Source organism: Acanthaster planci, linkage group LG01, assembly GCF_054643075.1.
Source record: "Acanthaster planci isolate LZ-2023a linkage group LG01, COTS_SCS, whole genome shotgun sequence".
Lineage (NCBI taxonomy): Eukaryota > Metazoa > Echinodermata > Asteroidea > Valvatida > Acanthasteridae > Acanthaster > Acanthaster planci.
In genome coordinates, this window is record NC_141777.1 from 21,266,098 (window position 1) to 21,292,809 (window position 26,712).

Below are 26,712 nucleotides of genomic sequence, written 5' to 3' on the forward strand. Positions count from 1 at the left end.
TTTACCGGTATTTCTGAAAACATGTATCAGACCAAACAGGGCCCTCCAAATTGCTCTAGTTCGCCATGGAGTGTAGGCATCAATTTTCAAAATGGCGATGGGCCTCGTGACTGTTTTGAGGGGTGATTTTCTCTGGAAAGAAATATCTTCAAAAGTCATTTGAAGCTTTAAATTTGATACGGTATGTGTCTTGAACACCTGTGAAACTTCTGAGTATTTTTCCTGATTTTTTTAAGTGGGGACATTTATCACTGTTGTCTATGGCAACTGATTTACTGGTCTACACCCTGAAATCACCCACAGAGTCAAGGGCTTTCCTTTCCAAACTTTGGACAAAATCACTCAAGAAAAATCTAGGAAATACAGGTAAATGTACCATAGGCCTACATGTAAAAATCAGGACACATGTACATACATGTATATACATGTACATGTACATACATGAATGTATCAGTAAATCATCCTCGGCATCATACCAATACCAAGCATGATGAAAAGTGGCAAACAAAAATGTTCACAAATTTGTAAAAAAAAATCTGATAAAAATATTTAGTACATGTATGTGTACATGTACCTGTACATGTGCATAAAGTGGTTGTCAGAAGGATCCTAGAATCTTCATGGGTTTGGCAGTTTACATCATACAGGTACGAGTTAAACTGCTACATGTAAAATGCTCACAATGTTAGAGTGCAGAAATTATCAACATGATCTTGATACAATGAAACTTACATACATGTATGTGTACATGTACACGTACTATTTACATGTATGCATGTTGATCTTGATGAACTCTGAAGAACATTGGGCTTGGGACCAGCTGCACATGGAGTGAACAGATCTCCTTCATCACAAAGGGCACATTAAGAACTTTTATCAGATGTCATCATTAAGGCAGCCATCTGCACAGTTAGAGGAAAGGGAAAAAACAACTGCAAAATATGGTACATGTATAAGATCTGACTGCCTCCATAATCTGTCTACCGGTAGGGTATCATACTGTGCATGTACATGTAAATGCTGACCATTTACAGGTTCTTGTATCATAGTACAGGTTTCCTGCACTCATACAAGTTACTGTACGTGGTATCCACTCGTCCAACGCAGTAAAAGGCAAATAAAACAACAGAAAAATAAAACTATGTTGTACATCATACAGTACATGTACATGTACCGGTATGTGGACATTGTATGTACATGCACACTGTACATGTCCGTACGTGTACTGGTACATGTAACGTATATGTACATGTATGTTCTGTTCCTTGTTACCATGGATACTCTATTGACGAAACTACAATGTAGTTCTTGTCGGCAAAGGCCAGATTAAACTGAAGAAACTTTTGTAAATGTAGATTACATGTATTCCACGAAGCTTATTTCCTCAAAAAATTTTTAAATGCTACTTTGTTTTTATTTCAACTTTTACCCACACTGTACATGTAAAAACTACCTTAAAATATTACTCTGTACTTCATACATGTACCTTTTCATTTGCCTATGAAAACACTGACTTGTGCTGGTCTTCATGTGCATGTACATATTTTAGGTATTCAGAAATCTGAGTGTACTATACTACATGTAGTGCATCCCTTTCAATATAGGCAGTTTTTCAGTTCCAAATTGCCAGTAAAGATTTTGCAGGGGCCTTCTTTGGAGTTGATTTTCTAAAGAAGTAAACAAACGAACAAAAAAGTTTGAAATTGTAACATTTTTAACACATTCTGAAGTATGTGTACATGTACATGTACTGGGTATTCCATTGGGGTCAACTTTCAGGCTCTGTTGTTGGAGAGAAAGTGGCTCTTCTGAAGTTTGGGTGGTACATGTACATACAGTCACAGTGTAGATCACTATTTTGTGCAAATTTACACATAAGTGTATGTACCGGTATCATGCATGCTAACAAGTTTCAGCTTATACCAATTTGCCAAAGTTACAAACAGCTACAGTACATGTACATATCTGTAGTACACGTACCAGTACATGTACATGTACATGTACATGTACGTTACCGATACCATACAAGTACATGTACATGTACAATGTAGCTTGGATGAATATTGATGGTCACTAGCTGTTAGGCCTATACATGTACATGTACATTGTAAATTCACTGCACATACTGGTACAATGTACATGTACATTACCGGTACATGTATGGGGTACATGTATGTGTACAGAGATATCAATATGACTATTATTCTTTATTGCAAAACCTGCATTGTTGTTTTTTTAATCTTTCTCTAGCTCACAAAAAAAATTATGCAGTAGAAACTTCTACGAATGAAGAAATTCCATGATGTGAATTCAATTCCAATCCATGTTCATTTCGCTTTTAACAGGCTAAAGGGTATCGATATCCTCAATTCTTGGAGGACTGCCATTGTGTAAGTTGGTCCTCCTGTTGATTGAATATGGTTTTGAGTGCAATTGTACATGTACCAGAGACAAATTGTCTGGGAACTACGGTACACGTACAAGTAGGCTGAGGTACAGTACGTGGATTGCAAACTGAAAATTTATCTCCAGAACAACAGTACATTACAATGGTGGAGTGTTGTGGCTTCATGTTGGATTTGTCGTCATCAGCAGGAAAAGCCGCAGGTTGCAGGTTCAAATCCATGGTGATGGTGCATGTACCCTAGGGCAAGACACTTTGTTATTAATTGCTTCTCTCCACTCAGGGGTAATTGCGGCACCTGTGAGGGCAGCTACATATACGGTAGATGGTTATTTTTGTGGCTGATTTTGCCGCTTTGCACCAAAATGGATGTATGATAAATAATAAAATAAAATAATGTGTACAATAATAGTGTACATGTACATGTAAAAGCGTATAAAAACCTTTTCATTAATTATTAAACCTAATGCATGTGGCCCTAGATAATGAAGACAGTGTGTGTATTGACTGGAGAATTTTCTGGTGGCTCTCTTAGAAATGCCTTCCTTGCGTAATTACATGTAGTATTGACAAGTTTACACTTCCAGCATGGGCAATAACTTTAATTACCGGTACGTACAGGTACATGTACATGTATATTAAATTCATTAGGTCCTTACGGAGTAGGATTTAAAGTGAAGCACAAACTGGGCAGGAATTGTAGAGTATTGATTATTTTTGCTTCATCAAGGCAAAACAAATTTTTCAAAACAAAATCCTCCAAGCAATAAAGTATGCAGCAGGCCTACATGTATGAGTACATGTGTAACGCTAAAAGTGTAATTGGATCATGCATACATGTACTGTACATGTACATGTACATGTGTATATAAAAACCAGAGTGCTAACTTCTCATTCTCCACACGGAGAAAATTTGATGCTGTCTTGGACACAGGCATTTTGAATCCATGTGCATGCTTGTAGAACGTTCAAAATCAAACAGAGTGGATATCGAATTATGTATTCTAAATTCAACGCTCAAGGACAACATGCGCGAATGTCAGCCCGTCTTTTGAATAAGGCACACATGTACTGTACAGAGCAATGGCATATGTTTGTTTACTAGTACAAGTACATCCATAGCTGATTAATACGAATGTTTCCCTAACATTCGAGCAAGGTCCTCCAATTTCGTACGTCTTTGATGGCTGCCTTTCGATGAATAAGTTCAGCTATCGGTAAATTACAAAGTCGTTCCCTAAGTTACATGTACGTCAGTCAGAGCAGGTCAGTTTGTCGACAGCTCTGGCTCAAACATGTCGTGTTCATTTTAGCGGAAGTTTAGTAGTCTTTTGAACAAAAATGATTTTGAAAACTAAAAACAAACATGTTTGGTTGGTGAACAATTCTGTTTCCATTTTCTAATTCAAACACCAGAAAAATGTCTGTTCATGTGACAAACATGTGACAAATGTGATGTCTGCCAAGTGACAAACATTACATTTTTATCTGGAAATAAATTTCAGTGTTTTCTACACTGGAATATTTTTATGAGATAACAAAAGTTTCTAAAAATAAACTAAAAAGACTATTTAATACATTGCAGGTAATTTTCAATTGTGTTTTCAATTTTAAGAAACAAGGTGTCTGTCCATGTGACCAACGTTATATCTTTAAGAATAAACTTCTTTAATTTCTCAAATTTATCTTTACCTTTCTGTGGCAGCAATCAGAAACAGTGAAGACACACACACATGTACCGGTATGTATGCAAAAATAATGGCAAAATTCTACAGTTGGAAATTTGAACTGAATGTCACGCAAATGTGTCTGTTAGAGTGGACAGACCCATGTACAGCACAAGTTCCTGTACTGGGTACATGTAAATGTACTGGCATTCACCAACTGAAAGAAGAACACCTACATGTACAGTACCTACCACAAAAATTATGCCCCTTACCAAAAAAGTTATACTGTACATGTAGTCCTTCTGCTTGTCAAGCTTGTGGGAAAATGCCTTTGAAACTTTGCATGATCGTTACTACATTGTATATCTATGCTGTTACATGTACATGTAAATCATAGTACATGTACAGTGCATGTAAATTTTTAAATTATAATGATTCACAGAATTAAATTTTAAATGATGATGATTTACTGTACATGTACTGGTACCTGTAAATGATTGACATCAATTTATTTTATATTTACTGGTACATGTAGTTTTGTACACCATCTACATGAACCAGCTGCTACTTAGGAAATGTACGGTATATACCGGTACATGTACTGTACATGTACACTGTACATGTATGTGCGCATGTACAGTGTACATGTACATGAACATGTACATTCTAACGGCAGATTAATTAATTTCACAGCTTTACAAAATGTCATTTACTGTGTTTATTATTCCTTAAATCTTTCTTATTACTGTACTCAGAGCACTGCACAGAAACATACTGGGTACAGTACATTGTACATGTACATGCATGTACGTTTGCACATTATCTTCAAATATTGAGCAAACACTGTAATAACAATGTCCCACAGCCTCCTGTTTTTGATAGCATTCCAGCCTTCAGAATGTCACTCACAGAATTTTCTTTAAAGGTTGTGTTTATTGCAAAGCAAATAATGATTCACTTGACATATAAAAATCACAGTGATGTGGTTCACCACATGCATGTGCACTCCAAATTGGAATTTGCTAATTGAGAGTTCCCAACTCTCAATAAATTCCCCTCCCTGGGCCACTTCTGATGATATACTACTGACACACTAAAAAGGCCAATTTGTGTGGTGTTTATTCAACGTGATGGTTTGGTGCATCAAGCACTTTAATTGAAACAGCGGCCTGGTGGCAGGCAAACCGAGAGACCAACTTTTGCCTGTGTGCTGTGATGGCGCGTACACAAAACTCAACAGTGCCAACAGGTAATTGGGGCCTTCTGGAGCTACATGTACATTTGTACATGTATGTCAGGGCTGTGTGAAAGATTCCAGTTTACTTCAGACCTGTGAAGGTAAACAGGTGGATGATTCTAATTATCAATACACACTAGTACATGTACATACTGGTAGTACAGTATGTACATGTACACTGTATACATGGACATTGGACAATTGTATCCTGAACACATACATGTACCGGTAGAAACAGGGTCAGTACATACATGTACACTGTACATCACAGTGCGGGTAGGTACATGTACATATACATGTATATACCACTTTTCTGCATAAAATTCCTGCCTAAGAAACAGGCACAAGTTTATCTAGCTGCATCAGAGATATCATGAAGAAAATAAACATCCTTTTAAAGACTGAATAAATTTCCATACACTAAACTTTAAAAAAGAGAGAGATCATGTACAGTACTCGTAGTGCAGGGTACATGTACAGGTACACAAAGACGGACCCACTTTGTTGAAAAGTACAAGATGTACCAGTAGGTACATGTACATGTATGTATGTACATGTGAATATGGACCGGTAGAAGCTTTAAGAGTTCGCTACCGAACACGACATGTACCAGTATTTTCTCGCAGGACAAAGCACTTCTTTGCTACCGGTACATATTGGTTAAACCTTGCATGAAAATTAAAGAAGCACAATGGAAAAAATAAAATCAGCTGTTTTTTTTTTTATAAAAATTTCGATTCAAAAGGAAACTATTAAATCTTGTTATTGATTAAAAAAATAACTCTTTAAGTTGTAGCATTAAAGCGTATGGTACCGGTACATGTACCATAAACGACCTACATGTACATGTACATGTCCTTGTAATAACACAGCGTCAATCACTAAAAACATGATAAAGACGCTGTCCACTCAAAAAACATTATACATGTACCGGTACATGGACATGTATCACCAAAAACTTATTTGCAGTTCAAGCAGCCTAATCCACAGTTTCCCTCCAATCACATCCATTAAGGGCTTGAACTACCGTATGGTTTAATTAGAACTGTAAATTGCTCTAAATTCTGTTTAGCCTGGGTGGTATTTATATTAGCAGTCTCATGGGCCAAAGAAACACACTGAGCCACAACCGTGTTTTGATTTCCCTCTCCTCAAGTTGCAACAATCCACGCGGCGATTGCCTCCGCAATAACGTCATTCCAGCGACGGATGATACCAAACACTTGCACAGCACCCGGCTGTTAGAGCGTAATCTGCCAGGAGTCTGGCTGGGGTCGTTCAATAAGGGGTGGGTGTACTTACTGGAGTGATGCCGACTCACAGGGGGATTGAGGGCTCGCGGCAGAGAAGGGCATTTGCTGGAGATTGAGTCAAAAGGTTAATGTGGTAATTGAGTTTTCACTGCAGGCAGAGCATTAAATAATGACAGAATTTGGAAGTTATAATGCTGCAAAAAAGAAATTTCCTAATGCAAAGATAATTTTCTAATGGCTCTGAGAGTAAGATACATGTACCTGGAACAATATGTATGGGGGTACATGGTAAATGTATTTTTTGTAGTTTTATATTAATGCCGATACATACATGTACATGTAAACCTGAGTCTTCACAGCTTCAAACACTACACTTTTGGCCTTGGTTAGAGTGTAGAGCAAAGTAACGAGACACTGAACAGGCATGTGTATTGGCACTTCTGTGGTATACCGGTAAATACTTGTACAAAGTTTAAAGCAAACTTCACGGCATGCTCGATGTACATACATGTACCAGTATGTCATACATACCGGTACATGTACATAACGTGTACATACATATAAATGTACATGTACCTGCAGCATACCGATACCTGTACATGTCTGCACATTGTACATGTATGCTACTGTAAATGTACAGCTTACTCGGGTGGGACTCGAACCCTCGACCTCCTGCTTACTAGTGCAGATGTCTTAACCACTCGACCACCGAGCTTGCCGGGGTCGGCTGGCCGGTCGGAGTCAAATGAAGCAGCGGGTACCACAAACTATTTTCAAGATGTATTTTTATATCAACATCTCCCCAACGTAAAAATACATCTTGAAAACAAATATGGTTACTAAATTATACTTAACAAGCTTCATCAAACTGTTTTACAGGATTGGTTGAGATAAGACTGCAGTACAGATGTACAAGATATTTTATCAACCTTAGCAAGAAAATTTATTATACTCTAGGAGAAAAAACCAAGTTAGTGCTGTGTGCAGACTGTGTATTGAAAAGCCCGTCATTTAAAAGTAAATCAACAAAGACCACCAACAAGGGAGATACAGGTAAAAAGGCTTCACAGTTCTTTACAAGAGAGAGGAATGCCTATAGAATGTACAAGGTCCAGTACAGTCAGACTAGACCTGGATGATTATATAAGCCATGCGTTTGTGAGTTTGATGGATGGTGTCTAATTAAAATTTCTCTTAAGTACAATTCTGCAATTTGCATCCAACCCCATCATCCAATCCTCTACAATTCTCCCTCCCATCATCCCATATCTCATCATCCCATATCAACCATGTCTACTTTGACTCCACCCCAAATCCCATCTATCTCCAATCCCACATCCACGTCATAAATCTTTCCATCCATTTCCTACTCCACCCCCTACCTATCATCCTATCTACATGTATCTCCTACTCTGCCCCCTCCCCATCATCCTATTAATCTCCTACTCTGTCCCCTCCCCATCATCCTATCCATCTCCTACTCCGCCCCTCCCCATCATCCTATTCATCTCCTACTCTGCCCCCTCCCCATCATCCTATCCATCTCATACTCTGCCCCTTCCCCATCATCCTATCCATCTCATACTCTGCCCCCTCCCCAGATGTCATCTTATCCATTTCCTACCCCCCCTCCCCATCATCCTATCAACAGCCACAATGCATGCTCAGGGCTTATCCAGCAAATTACATGTATACCATGTACATGTACATGTACTTACATGTAGTAAATACACATTGTACAGTGTACCAAGTGGCAGCTAAACTTTGCCTTTCAAGTTTACACAGTTGGTCACATGATATTAAAACCCTTTGTCAATAGATTTAATGAGAGAAATGGATCAGTTTCAATGGTTTTGTGAGGAAGATTTCATTGAGAAAGTGGATTTTTTTGTGTAGTGAATGTAATGTGCGGAAACCTGATCAGCTATGATTAATCTGATCTATTGCAATCAAAAACCAATCCCCAGAGTATTACTAAGGTAACATTAAAACCTGATAGAAAGTACATTAACAGGCCTACATGTAGTCCTACAAGAGCTGCAACGCACACAAGGTTGTTATGCCTTTATGGAAGTTGGTTACGGTGGCCTAAAAGTTGTCATTGCTGGGAAAAATTAGTGAAGGCAAACGTACATGTACATGTATGGAAGTACACATACATGTACATGTACATGTACATGTAGGCCTACAGGTAGGCCCTACATGTAAGAAAGAGATCCACAAACACATCCACACATACCCATCAGTTGATAATGTTGATCAAGTTGATGTGCACAAACCATGCTGACCTGATGACAATAAGAATATGATGTTTCAAAGTTGCTACTGTAGTAACCAGAATGCGACTTCCAAATTCTATTTACGGCATTCCGTTGTGGCATTGCAACAGCACAATCAGTACGCACCTGTACGTTGCTCATCAATCTGGACGTGCTACCTGGTAGGATCGAGTCCACTCGCCATGGGATTTTTCCCCCTTTTTTTCATTCTACATTTTATAAATCAGATCATGTTTACTTTCTGCATATGTTTTTCTTTCTGTGTTGGTAGATTCATACCCTGGAAAGATTTTTTTAAGGGAAATTATACAAATGATAGAGTCAGCGAGTTCCATTTGTTGTAGACTGCTTTGGCTCCTGATTCCAATACACCTTACTTATGCAAGAAAGCAGACTAACATGACAGATACTTGTCTTATCTTCTGCAATACAAATTCCAACTTTGTTGGCCCTAGGCCTATTTTCTAAGTAAACAAGATGCTTCAACATTTTCCCTGCGGAATACAGACATTGATTTTTCCCTTAAAATGTGTCAGAAAGTGATAACATGTCCTAAAAAGTGATTTTAGCGGAGAAAATTCCACAGATTTTAGTTAGAAAACATGGACAGTTTCATACTCACAACACTTGATCATTTAATGCCCCTGTACACAAACTAGAATTGGGGCCTAGGACTGGTCATGCCAGTACATGTATGTAGTAGAAGCCTGGTAGCTTCATGCACTAGGTACACACTGTAGGCCTTAGGCTTAGCCATGCTAGCCACAGGCCAAAGTACCGGTAACAGACTAGAATGCTTTGGAATTTCTTAGCTAAATTTCTCTTTTTAGGACATGTTATCAATTTCTAATGGCTGTTGCAACGTTTTCAGGGAAGTGTAGTCCGTTTAAAGAAATCTTTCCAAAAACGCGTTCAAAAATTCAGACAAGGCTCATACAATGTACGTCATACAGTGTACATGTACATGTGCGTACAAATTGTAGGCCTTGGCTCACATATACATGTATGTTAGTTGTAATTGTAGGCTGCCCCTGGGAATAGACTGTGGGGTTCGATATCTGCCATGCTCATCATGCTCATGGACGTCGAACCTAACAGCACAGTTCTAGGTAAAGTTTGTGCTCACGAGTTCAGCACAGAAACGGGTCAATCCCCAGGTCAAGTGGTCCCTGAGTCAAGTCATCCCCAAAAATTGAAACCCTCCATGCCCCAATCAAGTCATCCCCGGGTCAAGTCATCTCCAGGTCAAGTCCTCCCTCACTTTGACCTTAGTCATGCTAGTTCTTACAACTTACAAGTGTCAGGCCTACATGTAGCTGTGTGTGTAATTTTTTCTTTCTTTTTAGAGCCAACACACTTTTCAGAACACACTTTCAAAGAGACAATCCAGTCCTGTCAGATATTTTGATTATTAATAAATGATTATTAAACAAATTAAAATAAATAGGCATAGGTCTACTTTAAATATAAAATAAAATAAATTTTTAAAATATCCAAATAAAAAAAGAAACAAATATATTAGGGCCTACCCCAGTAAAAACTTGAAAAGTAAATAAGAAATTTCATACATTATGCCCCCCCCCAAAAAATCACCCCATTAAAAACTTGAAAAGTAAAAAAAATGGACGACTTGACCAACAATAAAACATCCGTACGCATGATCTACTCCTTCCTCCGTGCATGGAGGTAGAATCCATGCTCCATGCAAAACGCACAAGGTCCAATATCAAGTGGGAGTCTTTATCAAGTGGGCCTGTAACTCTTTTCTTTCCCTGCTAAATTTGAACTCTTCCCTGGAATTCATCCCCGCCCTTAGAGTTTATTTAGAAATGTGCAGACTTACCATTTATTTTACCCCTATTGCTGCTTGACTTCGACTGTACATATACTGCCTATGTCAACTCCCATGCTCAAAGTGGCTTCCCCCAAGTTTGTAGTTCTAGTTACTGACACAGGTCCTGTCAGCCATGCCATCGCGCGCTAGCGCTATGGACGGAAGTACTGAGCGTGCACTTGTCAACCATCATGCGCGACCGTGCACATATGCTTCACATGTTCTAGGATTGGACAGCCTTATACCCTGTTTCACTATACCTAACGTCTCAAACAATCAAACAGGTTAGACGGGAGCCCGACTAGAGCTGTTCCTAATTCTTTATATATTGTTTTTATTCCCTCAACACTTGTCGGACGAGGTGGCCGAGTGGTTAAGGCGATGGACTGCTAATCCATTGTGTTCTACACGCGTGGGTTCGAATCCCATCCTCGTCGCCATTTTTTGTTTTTTCCAACTCGGTCTTTCTTTTTCGATTTATGCGTGTACATACATATATCTTTCAAATTAAACCTCGTAAATGTAAACTCTTTATAACCTTTGATTCGTTTTTTTTCATGATGTATGTTGCATAACCGATCAAAAAAGTCTGTCATAATTCAACGAAAATATCACTTTCCATAGATGGGGATTGTACACTTCGGGACCCCCCAGTTGTCATTTTAATCTTGCAAAGTAAGTCCCCTAAAGAACAATGGCAACACTCTCTTTCTTGCGCTGACCCTATTTGTTTTTGTTTTTTTTATTTCAAATTGCAAATTGTGAGAAAAAATGACTTTCTTACTGATAAACTAGCCATGCAAATTTGAATCCACTGTGTCAAGTGTTAAAACAAGTCACAGTTTCCCCTTATAATTCCCCGCAAAACTCAAAACCCTACCCTTTTTTGACAACAACCCTACAGTTATTGAGCATGATGTCACAGTCATCTACCAAGGTGAATTCATAAGTTAAAATGTAGCTTTCTCTTCTATTATAGGATCAGGGTCCCTGAATTCATAATCCCCCATGGATACCACAGAAATCATTGTTTTTTACTTCTTATCCATGTATTTACTGATGGTTCCAAAAAGAGACGTGTAGATGTGAAAATGACATGTCACGACCGACTTGCAGGATATCTACACAGAGGACACAAAATAAACAGTTAATATGTATGCCTATCTGGTGGGACATCATTTTTTCACAGGAGGAAGAAACAAAATACTCAACAGAGGGCAGGATTTTTTCAACAGAGGCAGCTTAATTGAAGTCTGTTTGTCACAGACATTTCCAATTGTTATGAGCACAAACAATTTATCAAGAAGGGAACGGTTTGCTGTTTTCAATCTCAAAATAATATTTAAAAATATTTATCCGTAGGCCAAATAGATGTACAGTATATCCAATCTTCCCATGAACCTCTGCCTGTCTATCATCATATTTGTGGAGCAGAAAAATAAACAACAGAAAAGCCAACGGGGGAAAAATCAGTACAGGCAAACAACAAACTGACCGAGTTACAAGCTGATAACTAAGGTTACAAAAAGCAAAACAAGACAAAACAAAACAAAAAACGGGAACAAGTCCTTTCCAATCAAACCAGAGGACGCGTTTTTTACAGATGGACCTTCCCTGTTTCTTGTTTTCATTATGTATTGTGTACATTCTTTGAAGTGCATCGCCCCAGACTATACAGCTGTTGACAAGAGATCAGGCAAAAAGATTGAAAACATATGCAAACAAGGACTATTATATGAAAACTACAACGCAGATACAGCATGCATTATAAAGGGTAGCTGCCATCAATTTTTATGCAAACCTTCAAAATGCACCCTTGTGTCCCAAGTAACCTTATTTTCAAATTTTGTTTCACTATTTCAAAGAGTATTTTACTGTCTTTTTTCTGAAGAATATCTCCACATTAAAGACCAAACCGTGATGTCATCCCAGGAAGAAAGCCTTTCAATGTTACATTTGTTAGTATTGAAAAGTCCTGCGTTTTTGTAGATTTTGACCAACAAAATGTTCCATTCTGTGCTGATTCATTATTGTTAATGTGTTAAGTAAGCATCAATCCCTTTCTCAGAAATATTTTCAGAAAGTAAATTTTGAGTTCACAATTTAAACAGAAAAACCTATAGATGTACTGAGCTTTGTCTTCCCTGGATGACATCACAGCAACAGCGCCCCCAGTTATCCAGGAAAGTACGCTACACTTTTTAATGCATTCTTCCAAATATGAATGTAAATTCATTGCAGCTGCATTTTAATATGCTTTTCTCACCAGTGCCTACATGGTTCAGATAGAGACCAGCAAACCGGGACAAAAATTTCCAGCAGGAAACTAACTAAACTAATAAGTAAACAAACAAAAGTATATATATAGCAATGCATGCTCTTCAAATGGGACACTCAACAAATTAATTTTACCAATTTTTTTCCCCCTGTATACAGGTCTATCTCTTTTCATAAATATTTCAGGTTTTAGCGCGCCAAACTCCACCTTTGTCGACTACTTTCATTGTTTCTTTTAATGGTGGTACTCTTTTAGCAATATTTCGGGACACACCACACATTTTACCAAAACTCTTGAAAATAAATGAAACAGATGCCAAGCATCTCATTTTCCTCACAGAACGCTAACTTGAAATATTGGGTTTATTACTGTTATTAGGAGTTATATATAACACTCGTCTCGCACTGTGTTAATCAACATCCGATTTCATTTTGATTGTCATTTTTCTCCCTTTAACTTCATGTCCCATCCAAGAGTTATACGAGATTTCACAATAGCTAGATATGCACAGAAACGGCAAGAAATACAAGAATAAGAATTAGAAAGGCGCATACAAATCATTTCAATTGTCATCTGATTTTCCCAATTAAATCTGCATAAGTCAAAGACAGGATTGAAATGGGATTGATGACTCAAGACCACTCCTTCAGTGAGCTCTTTTATCTCTTCCTTTCTATGTTAATGAAGTTTTTGTCTTCCATTCGCAAGAAATTTGGTTCTATTGATGGAGATGCATATAATCAACATCATTGTCCTACTTTATGGTTCCAACTTGAACAACAATCCCGTGCACAAGAGGATGCATAATGAAGTGCAGAAGACTGGCTGCAAATGTTGTTAGACGCTGCTTTGGTTTACATACAGTTTACATACACAAAGACTGTGTCAACGACTGCCTACCATTTTCAGGATATAAGTTATTTCAAGATATAATTTTTAAAATCAATCTTCTAAATTTCCTTTCTGAGTAGTCTTCCGAAACTCTAAACCGAATAAAATAAACATTAAAAATACAAAGATAGGCCTTGTTTGTTTGTGTGACTTTTATAATCTTACAAATAAAATGGCACATGATCACTTTACAACTGCACAATACTACTGGCGAATCAGATGGTTGCATATTATTTCTACCTCGACTTTCATAGTCAACTTGAGTACTGTTTATTAATATAAAGCTATGTATAACTTCAACAAATCAAAAGTGTAAAACCATTGATTATTGGGACCCTTTCACCACAGTACAAAACAAACTGCATCAGGATTAGGATATTTATGGGTTCTGCCCCTAATTTTGTCAATCGGGAACCCAACATTAAAATACAAAACACTGAAATGTAACAAGATCATGCATTAAATCTGTCCTACACTCCAGATGGTGATGATTATTATTATTGTTAATCATTTCTGCATGGTAATGAAACCAAGGATCCCTCAAAAGTGCCCTAGGTACTATGGCTCGTAAGCCTGAAGAAACCTGTAGAGAGGAGACAATGAGAAGCAGTTACAGTTTTAGAGGTGGGAGGAAAACCCCACAGGAATATTCTGGGTAAACCCATGGAATCAGGTAGGGACTGAAAACCTAATCCACATGTGGACTGGGCTGGGATTGGACCCTCAACTGCAGAGGTGAAAGGCCAACATGACTCCCCAGATAATTAGTGTGCAAAATGTACGTGTACATTACAAGAACTGTTACAAAATTAGTCTAGATTTTCTTTTTGCACAAAACTACAGAAAAGTACATTCAATTTCTTTGTTCTATGCATATATCAGATGTACACCTTCTGAAAGACCGATAAAGAAACATACTTCCAAGAAACTGATATAAACCTGTGGGTGCCATGCATGTCAACACCTAGGGTGTTTGGTTCAAGCTTGTATCGCTTGCAATGCTTGAAAATTTCAGGGGAAAACGAACACCAAGAAAGTGTGGACTGAATACAAGAGGGAAGCCTGGTTGACAAGTTGACTCGGGAAAATAGGCTTGGTTTGGTGGCTATATCCAAAATGATGAAACGTGCATACAATTTTTTTAATGATCAGGTGTAATTACCTAAAAATCCCTGATCAAGACCTACCAGGGTAATACAAGTAAGAAACAGCTCACACAGTGCACAACATGCTGTTTGATTGATGCACTTCACATCTGCACGAATGTTGCCTCTCTCACCAATGTTGCATCCAATTTGCCACTACGTACATGCTTGTAACTTTCCTGAGAACCATACAACCAGTAACAATCCAGACAGACAACACGTTTGGCTGGTGGCCACTTTTTGGCTAATCACAACTTTGTCAAAGTGCTGAGCAAATTATAATTTTGTCCCCAGTGAAGCACAGAACTATTTACATTAAACACTGTTTTTCCGGTGTCACAAGAATTAGTCAACGCCCCAGTAAAAACTTAACAGGTGCTGCATAGTTACGTGTACTTCTGCTTAAACACTGTATTTTCTCAATGATTTGATTTTCCTCTAATGCAAACGCTGTGTACAGTTAGCAAATTACTGTCCAAAAATCCTTTTTGTAGTGTTTGAAAAACTAGGATGAACTTTAGCCTCATATTTTCAAAGAAATGTTTCCATAGAAATTCACAGGCATTCAACTTCAATAATCAAGTCACATCATCGCATCACGGAGGTACAAATTTTGAAAGAAATTCACACAAACCAGTTGAAACACTTAATACTAATCCTTGCACAGACCTCCAATTCTTGATACACGTTTCTTCTCACAAGCATGGTACTTTTGTTTTAACTATCTTCATCAGTTGTAGAAACTAGTTGTAAACAAAAGGGCATGTCATCTCTAGAATCTTAGATTTTGTTCCCTGTAAATTTAAGTACTGCATACTCAACTTTGATAAATCTTTATTGACATGCAAATAAATTTCCTATTTCAGACCCACCCAGTCCCTTGTCATCCAAGCCAATCTCAGATCAGATACAACACAGCAATGTTAAGAGATGTTTCCCTTAAGATGTGCATATCAAGGTTTAGGTTACTGCCAGCAATACTTCCAAGCAGTGATAAAACTGCTTGAGAAAATATTGTTGGTGTCAAGGTCTGAAGCTAGTCTGTGTCACACACTGTTGCTGGCTGAGGGCTGTTGTCGCTATGTTTGGTCTTCCAAACTTCAGAGTGGTGCACCGCACTGGTTGGCAAGGAGCTTGTTGATGTAACTGCAAGAAACCACACAAGACAACAGCTGATCACCCAACAAAAGACACAGGAGGATGACGACTCTGCCAACTTATCCATTCTTGGCACCGCATCGATAGACTAGGGCGTGCCATCCTTTGTGACGTCACTATACATATGTAGTGATAGCCAAATGCATTGGTTCATTGCTGGCTCAAAATTGTAGAAATTGCCGAGACAAGTCACAAGACAAGTTTTTTGTCATCTCCAAAATTAAGTGAATAAGTCATTCCTACACTTGTTACTACATGCTCATTGCTGGCTCAAAATTGCAGAATTTGCTGAGAAAGTCACAAGACAATTTTTTGGTTCCCTCCAAAATAAGTGAATAAGGCATTCCTACACTTGCAGTGATACATGCAGTGATACCCAAGAGTATTTCCCTCCAGAATGTGCAGAGAGAGAGGGGAGCAGGGGTAAGAAACATGCAGTACGTTGAATGAAAATGACGGTTGTTAAAAATGTCACCAGCTATATCACTTCAAACATTACACTGTAATGCCTTTCTGTTGGATGACACAACTATTTCTGGTTCTGCATTTTTTTCCTTTAGAGGGGCTACTCAAACATGCTCCTGGTTTTAATTGTGGATAGCAAAAACACCACCCCGATCTTTGGCCCAAATTTAGGAATGAGCGAGGGCAGTCTGGTGACTTACTTGGGATTGTACTGTTCCACTCTTCCCTTCAGTATATTGGGGCCCAGGTACTTGCCAAGCTCAATCAGGCACAGACTGGCAGCACTGCTGGTGAGGGCATTATCACAGGACTGTTCAGTAAAAAAAAATTCCATATTTTTCAAAATTAGGTCCTCTCGATTTCTGAGATATTTTGAAGAGCTTGTATTCTTCTCATATTAATATTAACAACATTAATGCCCTAAGAGCAAGTTTATTTTCTTAAATTTTTATACTTCAAAGTTTGTGTATTTTACCTAAACAATAACGACACTAATTTGAAATCCATACACAGGCTTGGGAGAACTTTGCAGTAATCGGCAGAGATGAGAACAGCAACATTGAGCAACAATTACGGTACATTACAAAAGACTTGACTCTTACAAAAAGTTACTAAGTTCTTCCTTAACGGTGGCCGACATTGGAGGATTGCAGTCAGCAGCGTATCCAGCTGTTGGTGGGGGGGAAGGGAATTCAAAACGAATGTGGCTTCAAGCTCATTCAACATGATGTTTGGGAGGAAAAAATCAAAAGCCTTACTGACAGTCCCCACATCCTTGCGTGTATTTGCTGGTGTTGTTTTCTTTGGGTTTTGGTGCTAATAACTGATAAATAAATATAGTGATTACTTCCTTTCCTTCTCACCCACAAAGTTTTCTTTGCGAAAAAAAATTCCATCAGGGGAGCCTGTCCCTCCCCCCCGGATATGCCAATGATTGCAGTAAATTCCTTCCTGTTCCTGAATACATGTACCTGCCACATTGGGATTTATCAAACTTATGACACATGTGCGATCATTAGTTCCCGGGGCAGCTGGTGACATGTGGCTAACTGCAGTATGTAACGCTTAATCTTGGACACTCCAGGCACATAATGAATGCACTGGAGGAACGATTGAAAAAAACCCTGGATGCTTGAAGGCCTACGGTACATAAAAGCAAGTACAGAACACCTATTATATGCAAGAAGTACTGTACATATACTACGTAAAGCAGGCGTCTTCATAATCCTGTACCAGCATCGTATGTTTAGGGTTCTTACATCCAAATACAGCACTTCTACTGGGACACCACCAATCTGGTATTTTCAGTGCAAATACCGGTAGAAAGTGAGCCACACAGCAATGCAAATTAAGCACACAAATGAGAGCACTGGGAAACTGTCATTTGATCAAGGAAAAGAGACAACATGTAGTTGCCCATTACTAAAGAAAAAAGAGGAAGAAAAAAAAGAAGCAATTTTGACAAGTACGTTTTAAGCCAAGAGAAACAGCAGCTGCCCGTACTACGGATGGATTCACCAAGTTAAGTGAGGCTAGATGATCCATCCTTCAGACTTGTGTTAGTCTTTGCTAAAATCCTATTTACAAGGGGATATCAAGATGATGGAGTATGCACCGAGGGCATCCTCCAGGCAAAAGCTAAATAGTGAAAGACTTTAATGGCATGTAGCTTGTCTGTAGTTGACTTAGCCCTTAAGTGCTTGAGTATTAGATGCACTTAAACTTCATACGCTTTCAAACACTGTGAAAAGCCTCTTGGAGTAGGGGGAACAGTAACAAATAAAAAATCTAAGATGGCGTTAAACTGGCAGCAGACCTCTTGTCTTGGAGCTTCACGCATTTCTGTCAACGCTGGGTGACGACAGGCAATTATGTAGCTTCTGCAATTATCAGCCTGCTTGGCTGCATTCAAGTGCATCACTCTGTAATCCTCGGCAGTAGCCGAGGTTGCGACAAAAACCACTGTAAGGCTCACAATCTGTTACAAGCACGATGCAAAATCACTGTCTTGCCCTTTCTTGCTTTCCAGGAGGAAAAAGCTTTGTTGTGTCAAGAATTTATTCTCGTTTACCTTCACTATTTCTTTGAGCCAAAAGAAAATGTGCACTATTTTCCAATACGACGACTTGTTGGCATCCCATTACAAGTATCACTGCACTGCCATAAGCCTGTGTTTCTTAGATTTTGGAAAGCAAAGCTCCTAAACTATGTTCCCCAAGCCATCAGCCTCATGAATGTGAAAACAAATTTAAAACCAAAAACAACAAAACAAAAAACTAGAAAGCAATAATAAAAAACAAAAAATGAATGCTTTCTACAAAACCCATAATCAATTAAATCAAGACCGATTTACAGTTTTGCCTTTTGCTTTCCCATTATGTTTTCAGGAATAAGGCCCCTTCAGTTGATTCTCACAATACATGCCCTTGCAGTAAATAATTATAAAAATGGTATTCATAAAGGCCATATATAATTAATGGGTATTCATGAGGGCCGTATATCAACCATTACATGTACATGCACAGGTGTTCATCACTATTACCACTTCTCAATGGTCCCTTAGTAAAAACCATCTTAATTAGCTCACTCAAAAAAAAACCATTGAAAGCGAATGCCATTTCAGGTACCAACAGCTAACAAATGCAACAAACATTTTTGCCATCACAGGTACCGTACATGCACCTATTTATACCCCTGAGAGGAAAGAGACAAGTGGAAATAACCCTAACGGTTCTCAGTCCTCACACCCTAGGGGGGTTAGGGGTAAAGTGACTTATCCGAGGTCAAAAACTGTAACCAGCAGCTGGACCCCCACCCTAGGTTTATGACTTAGAACCATTAAAGAGATAGGGAAAAGAAAACCTTCTTTCCTCATTTATAACCTTAAAGCAAGAGGTGACAAGACCATCTTGAAAAATTAACATGAAAAAAATGACACAGTTTCCCATTAATGATCAAAGAATGTCCAAAGAACGGGCTTCCCTGAGTCCGTTTTTCGCCAATTTCAGAAACACTCATTATATATTAACCCTAACCCCCTAGGGTGTATGTACATGTAAAATCATTTTGAAATTGGGGGATTTGGGACTGTTAGGGTTAATGATATGGCAATGACCCCAAAACGTCATGGAGAGATACATGTACATATACAGCTGAAAACGTGGTGCATCTTCACACGGAAATCTTGTTGTAAAGGCAGGCTCAAAATACAATGTTCTTGCGCAGTTCCTGTCCAGTACGTTGACTGTTCCATACATCACGTTCAAGTGCACGATTTGTTGTGTTTTAGTCATAAAACAAAACATACATGGACCCCGGTATTGCGCAGTTTGGACAGGAGTCTCATACACTGAGAATTGGTCTTGAGGCTTCCGTGCAATAACGCGGTTGTCGCAGATTAAGTAATATGCCAAGGATATTTGGAGGACTGCTTCGACAAATATCCTGTGTACTGCCAAAGCACTTCGAATTTAGAAAAGTGACGCATACAGTAAGTCTTGCCGACTGCTCATGTTGTGTTGCAGCTGGCGGCGTACGGTGCTATGCTGCTGGACCACTGCCAGGTTTGTTTTTGGGACTGCCGTAGCAGCCTTGCATCACTGACAGGTTCTGTGCCATCGTCCTCATTCATCAACGAATAAATTATTGTTATTTTCATAGGAAATGAATTCCCTCAATTTCACACGAAGAAGCCGATAAATGTTTATCTCTTTTCTTCAACACATTGTAGACTTGGCAAACAAGCATGCACGTGGGTTGCTGTCTTTTTTTCTCAAAGCTTCACACGTACACACATGTACATGTACAAGGTAGACCACAATTCAGCCTAAGGATTCAGGCCTGGGTACTCCTATATTGACCGTGTTATTCTCTGTGGCGTATGAATAGTCTGTTGCCACTACACATGAACACGAGTGCACTCTTTCATATATGCCCCGGAGGTTAAGTTCCACTCCACCTTCAACGTCTTGTACTTCATTTCAGAACATATCTCACAAGCTTAGAGTAAGATTTCAGGTTTAGGCATCTCAGAGATTAATGTGTAAGACTGTGCATTTTCTACACGTCATCAAAACTCCTTGTTTTAATGCATTTGGGCAGCAACAATGCCAGTGTACACTGTACATGTATCTGCATGCATGCTTCATGCATACTTGTCCCTGTTGTGCCTTTCTCCCTGTTCAGTCATCAAGCCAACATGAACTCAAAATTTGATTTCCTGTGTTTCCAAAATCGGCCCTGTTGGTTGTGGACAGAAATACTGCTTTCTGACTGGCAAATCTAGTACCTTCAAAACCTTAAATGTAGTAACATTTGAAGCCTTTTCCCTTCCTCTATAATACCACTAAAAGTCCATACACCTTCCACTTAAATGTACATGTACAAGATAGGCGTACATGTGCACTGTCGCTTTAAGCTAAGAAATGTAAAATGTTGTACACTGTACTGACAAATACTTCACCACAATTCTATTATGGCACATACAAATACTCACATTGGTTTCTCACACAAAATGCAATTGGCTCATGAACAAAGCATGTTGGTTTTACAGAGGAAAAGTCTGGACACTTACCAAGGCATAGAAGATGGGATCAAGAAAGTTCTCCAAAGTTGGCTTAAAATATCTCTTGCCGATGTTCTTTGCAATGACTGGCAGCTGAAAGAGATTCAGAAACAAATGCCCAATGCTGCTCAGCATCAGAAATGCCATACTATAATGATGAGACCACTACGTGTACATGTACTTTAGAAGTTCTGCACACTGTGATTTGAAATACTTGCCCATGGCACAAAGTTCCAAATGGTCTAAATCCAACAAGACAGATATTCTTGGTTCCTGGTATTTGTTTGCAAAACTCTCAACCAACCACTTCACCCCTGACACAATTTCATGTAACACTGTGGTTTTACTGAGACAAGTTCAAAAAAGCAAGAACTAAATCTAGAAAAGACCAAATATTTAGTCTTGGAGGAGGGAAGTATTTAAATAACTCGAAAGCTGAAACAGGGAGAACTAGTATCAAAAATGTACGTACACTGTCCCAAATTCAATTTTAAAAATTAACTCACTTGTGAATACACATGCACTGATTCTGAATGTAGTTATATTAACCCTAACACTCCTCAATCCTTCACCTGTTGGAGGATTGAGGAGTGTTAGGATTAATTTTCAATACACACTAAATTGAGAAGGTTTGTTATATGCATGCAAGCACATACTACGTGTGCATGTACATATGCAATGTTTACATATCTGCAAACATGTACATGTACCAGTGTGGGAACATCAGTAATTAACCTACATGTACAAATACAGTGTACTTCAACAGTGTACATGTGCATTCAAAGCATAACAAAGTCTGTCCCCACTTCAACAAACGCATCCTCTCACTCTGTGAAAACAACAGACAGAAGGTGTAAACACAGGAAAGGGTATATGTACACCAGAGTGGGGAGGGGCAACATTTTGATTCAAGCCAGACATGCAGGCAGCGGATACTCCCTCTCGGCAGGGGAAATCACAAAATTTCCCCCCCCCCCCCGGCTGGGGTTTTAACGTGGCATGCTTGTCCCCCCCTCCCACTTACAGTACTTGCAGAGGTCAAGCCCAGCAGGTTCAACAACAACAGCTGGACCCCTAAGGGTAGAGAGCACACGGGATACAGCCAATTTGGTGCTATCTTGAGGTGGTAGAGAAGCTCCGAACAGCATGCATGTTTGTGATGGAATATTTTGGTATCGGGTGACAGTGCAAAAGTGTGTTTGACAACGGCATGTCTCATCACCCAGGCCGCTTTCAATGAGCCATTTGTTTCCCATTTGTAGGACGGTGCCTTGATAACGTAAACACATTTGCCATGGTTCCATTGGTTGAAAAAAGGAAAGGTGCAGGACATTCTTCAACCAGTGCTCTTACTTATAAACCGTGTTTCTGCATGATAAATGAGCAACACAGAGCCCAACCAGAGGAAAAACAGGTGAGCAGCACTATGGCATAAAAACCATTTCAAGTACTAAAAAAAAATATTTATCGAACTGGTAACTGATACATGCAAAGCGGAGGCAGCTTACTGTACACACAAAAAATTAATACATGTACTTACAATGTAAAGGGATGGTAATCTCAAAGAACATTTACTCAAATTGCTTTTTGGGGCAATGAAAGCTTAAGCTGAACAGATACAAGTTCATGTACATGTATCCCCAAAAACTTTGCAAAATTGTCAAATCTGCAAACTCTCCAGCCTCAAAAGCCTCAAGTTACACATTTAATAATGATTGGTTGGGTCTAGTTTGCCATTTGCATGCACGACCAGCCCCCCAAAAAAAAATACATCAATCACGCTGCACTATGCAGCAGAGAGCCAGGAGAGTACATCTTTCCAAATGATATCCTGTAATTCAACTGTCTTTCAACCTAGAATCATTTGCACTTCACAATTACACGTAGCATGTGGCCACAGGGAACATCACTGATCAATCACAGGTCAAACAGTGGGTCCTCTGTCACAATTGTACTTGTACAATGTATGTGAATGTAAATTACATAAAATACACAAAGCAGCCCATAAATAACGTCATGATTTTTAATAAGCTTGTCACTTTTAACCACTGACAGACAATACTAGTCCACATCAAATTAGTCCGATGCGCGTAATCATTTTCAGCTGAACATACCTGTGCCACCCCCACATTCCTTTACTGAGCTGTACTTTACAAATTTATGCCGATCCTTAATGGTCATTTGTTCCAGATCTGTGCCAACTTTTCTTACTGCATTGTCGCTTGACAGAAAAGCTGGGACAATGTTGTTATTTGCTCAGTGCCCGACCTCAGCCCGCAGCTGCTTGAGGGCAACACACTTGCTCAACCTCTACGGACTAGTTTAAGCCTCTGTGTGTGCACAAACACTTCAAGAATTACTCAAGCATTACTAAAGGATGAGAATACATGTCCCCAGTGCTGCAAAGAATATTCATTTGGACAAGTTTAAACGTCCCCCACGTAACAACAACGGAAATCTCTGCATGTTGACATGTCATTTGGCTTGTGGTTAAGATGTAATGATTACTGGCAGAAGCTAAAAGCAGTTGAGTAATTTAGTGGACTTCTTGTAGCATTTTGTCTTTTTAAATAATTTTCAGCACCTACACTTTTACCCATCGGTACTTTGAGAAATCAAACATCTGTTTCTGTCACACCGACAGAGTTTGGTTCAAACTGCAACCATCTTGTCTTCTTTCAACTTCAAAGTCTCCCATTACCAAATAAAGTGGTTTTCACCGAGGCAACTGAATTAGCACTTTCCTCCATTATGACAGGCTTTTGAGTATTACCCTAGCCTTGAGAACACGCTCTCAAATTGAATCAGGAAGACCACAAAGTGCAATCATAATAACATTCCCCTTGCGTTCCTGAGCGGAGTCCTTGCACGCTTCTTGTTTTTCCACATTCACAAGATTACACTGCAATATTTAGCAATGGCTTTGCCCACTATTAAGGAAGTTGCCATTTCAAGTAAGAACTCTGTAAAACACTCATCAAAGTGCATGCACACACAAAAGTACTGTCCAAACACAAGGGGATACATGTACTTTCAAAATCTTGATGTTATTTTTGGAACATTATTTATAGGTCATTAGCAATTGGGTGTGCACCATGAAACAGATTTTAGAAAGAGCAAAGTGGTTGTGATGACTGAAAGAGTTACAGTGCCAAACCCAGCAAAGAACCACACTCTTCGGATATCTGGCATATCGGCAAATTTTTCTAAAGTGAGTACTCTTGATTGCTTTCCAAGGCTACTTTCCTCATTCCACACACACAAGTTTATCAAGAAAAACTTGAAGTGCAGCTACATAAATTTACCTGCAGTTTCTCCGTTTTGAACTTGCAGCCTAAATAGCATCACTGAACAAAAAACACTAAGAAATTGGAACTAACAAGAACGTGCTGGACTGCTCAAATTGTCATGCAGTGGTAAAGTGAACAACAAGCTGCAAGTTTACATCCCATTCCACTCAATTTATACACCTCTTCACTCAAGGGAAAAAAGGACACCAACCTGCTTGCACACTGTCTCTAAGAGGTGCACATGCTGGGCATAGGTCTGGTTCCTTGTAGCCTCTGCCACCGAGGGCAAGATGGTCCCAACAGTTGCGGCGAACGACTGGATTGACGACAGCTCTGATAACAACTGTATACACCTGGAAACAACAGTGGCAACAGGGGAAAGAGCTGAACCTCTCTGTCAGTCAACGATGAAATCCACTTTAATCGAAACCACTGTTTCAAGGTCAGAGTGACTGTCCACACCAGTAATGACTTTATTTGTTGGAATGCCAAAACTGATCGAAAACCTTCACCAATAAATGCACAGTACAACCTCTCCAACCTTTTTTTACAGACTAAGACAAACACTGGAATGAATTACATGTAACTGTGGTGCAGTCTCCAAAGAGCTTTTGAGACAGTGGAAAGTTCAGCATTTAAGTTTTATTCCTGTAACTAATTTTGCCTCATTCTCTAAGAACTAGAGGTAACAGATAAAGCAATGACAACAAAAATACCAGATTTAATGTACAACAAAAGGTTAATTACAGATCACACAATGTGCATAGAAGTACTGCTGACACAGTCAGTGTTTCTTACCCTTCACAAACCTCCCATGGCTCGGACGGTCTCCGGAATTTGTGATCCATGCAGCCTCCCTCCCTCTTGGAGCCCCGCCCCATCTTGGGTGCCAATGAGCCGCAGGAGTACATCTGGTAAGAAAGACAGAAGCTAGGATCAGGACTGGTGAGCAGGAACAACACATCAAGTTAACTGAACTTCACTGGTAGCCACAACAACATGCACAGAATTTCAACTTACTCTCTACAGGCCAGTTTATTTCACATGGATTTGGATGTCATTCAGCGGTCCCAATGCTGGTTCGCTCCATCCATTAGGTGGGTTCTGGTGTCACTAAACCAGTGATAGATTACTAATCGAGATTCTGATCAGTGTGAAACTAACAGATCCTACATAGGCAACAGCATCAACTAATCTAAGGAAGGGGCTATTACTTCAGTGGCACCACTGGTACGCATTCGCAGACTTGAGTTTGTGCATTCAGGGGACTCATGACACCATATCGGTGGCAACGGCATGTAATATGCACATACACGTACCACCTGTCCACCAACACGGCTCCCGATTCCCTGTCTGGATTGGCCTGCAGGTATATGGAAGGTTTTGCGTGACATTTGGCAGATAATGGTCTCCGTGCACAAGTACATGTACATGTTCTCCCTTGAGCTAGACTGACCTTGAAAGCAACTACTGCCATGTGTCCAACTACTGCATATGTTGGGTCCCAACTAAAGCATCTGTCCTAACTGTAGTTGGGACAGTCCAAACACTACAATAGTGCCAATGCAGGGCTGGCCCAACTGAAGCAAAGAGTGCCAGTCGGTGCCATAAGATGGACCAATATCTTTTTAGTTTTGTCATTAGCTCTTGCTGGCAAAATTTAATTTTTACTTGTTCTATGAATGAAATGATATTCAATGGCACACTTTGGATGGATTCTGCCAGGTGTGAGCTGCAAAACCTTTGAGAAGGTTGAGAAATTTACTGTAGGAATTTGCCAACTTTAGTCGGGCAAGCCCAACTACAGTTGGGACCGTCCTAACTATAGTTGGGACTGATGCCAAACTTGGGGCATGACACAAATGTGGTAGGCCAGTGGTGGTCAGATCAAGGAATCCTCGCCCATTAACCAACAGAAGATAAATGTACATGTGTGTCCCAAATCTTGCCCATTCCAACAGTGCCGCGCCGCACGTCCGTGCCAAAGTGTGCGCAAGTGGTCTACACAACTGTAACGCATCGTAGCCAGATCAAACAAGCTTGTCCAAGTAACACTTAGTGTTATGTGTGTCCCAAACCTTTTATGTTAACATCTCACGAAGTGAAGAGGCATTAAAAAGTATTCCAGACAAAAGAGGCATCTTGCGTTAAAATCACCATTCAGTGCTAAATTTCCCCTTGCAATTTTCCTTCAGAAATTTTTTACTGTCCCTAACTCTTCACAAAATTTCGCAATCCGTTGAATAG

At 39.4% G+C, this 26,712-nt stretch overlaps 2 protein-coding genes and 1 non-coding gene across 4 annotated transcripts in view; 1 reads left to right on the forward strand and 2 right to left on the reverse strand.

Moving 5' to 3' along the window:
* disp1 (dispatched RND transporter family member 1) overlaps positions 1–10,881 on the reverse strand; it is a 56,448-nt gene extending 45,567 nt beyond the window's left edge. For both annotated transcript variants that reach the window (XM_022245615.2, XM_022245617.2), the window contains exon 1: positions 10,684–10,881. The gene's annotated coding sequence lies outside the window, so the exon portion shown is untranslated. The remainder of the gene's footprint in view (positions 1–10,683) is intronic.
* Positions 10,882–11,029: 148 nt separating this feature from the next.
* Positions 11,030–11,111, forward strand: Trnas-gcu (transfer RNA serine (anticodon GCU)). The gene has a single exon. It is a non-coding gene; the product is annotated as a tRNA-Ser (tRNA).
* Positions 11,112–13,276: 2,165 nt separating this feature from the next.
* The window catches only part of LOC110984992 (uncharacterized), a 36,762-nt gene continuing 23,326 nt past the window's right edge, over positions 13,277–26,712 (reverse strand). The window contains exons 12-16 of the mRNA XM_022245665.2: positions 25,264–25,376; positions 24,677–24,818; positions 21,185–21,268; positions 16,812–16,921; positions 13,277–16,134 (exon numbers count right to left, since the gene is read on the reverse strand). Coding sequence (XP_022101357.2) covers positions 16,089–16,134; positions 16,812–16,921; positions 21,185–21,268; positions 24,677–24,818; positions 25,264–25,376 — 495 coding nt within the window. The 3' untranslated portion in view covers positions 13,277–16,088. The remainder of the gene's footprint in view (positions 16,135–16,811; positions 16,922–21,184; positions 21,269–24,676; positions 24,819–25,263; positions 25,377–26,712) is intronic.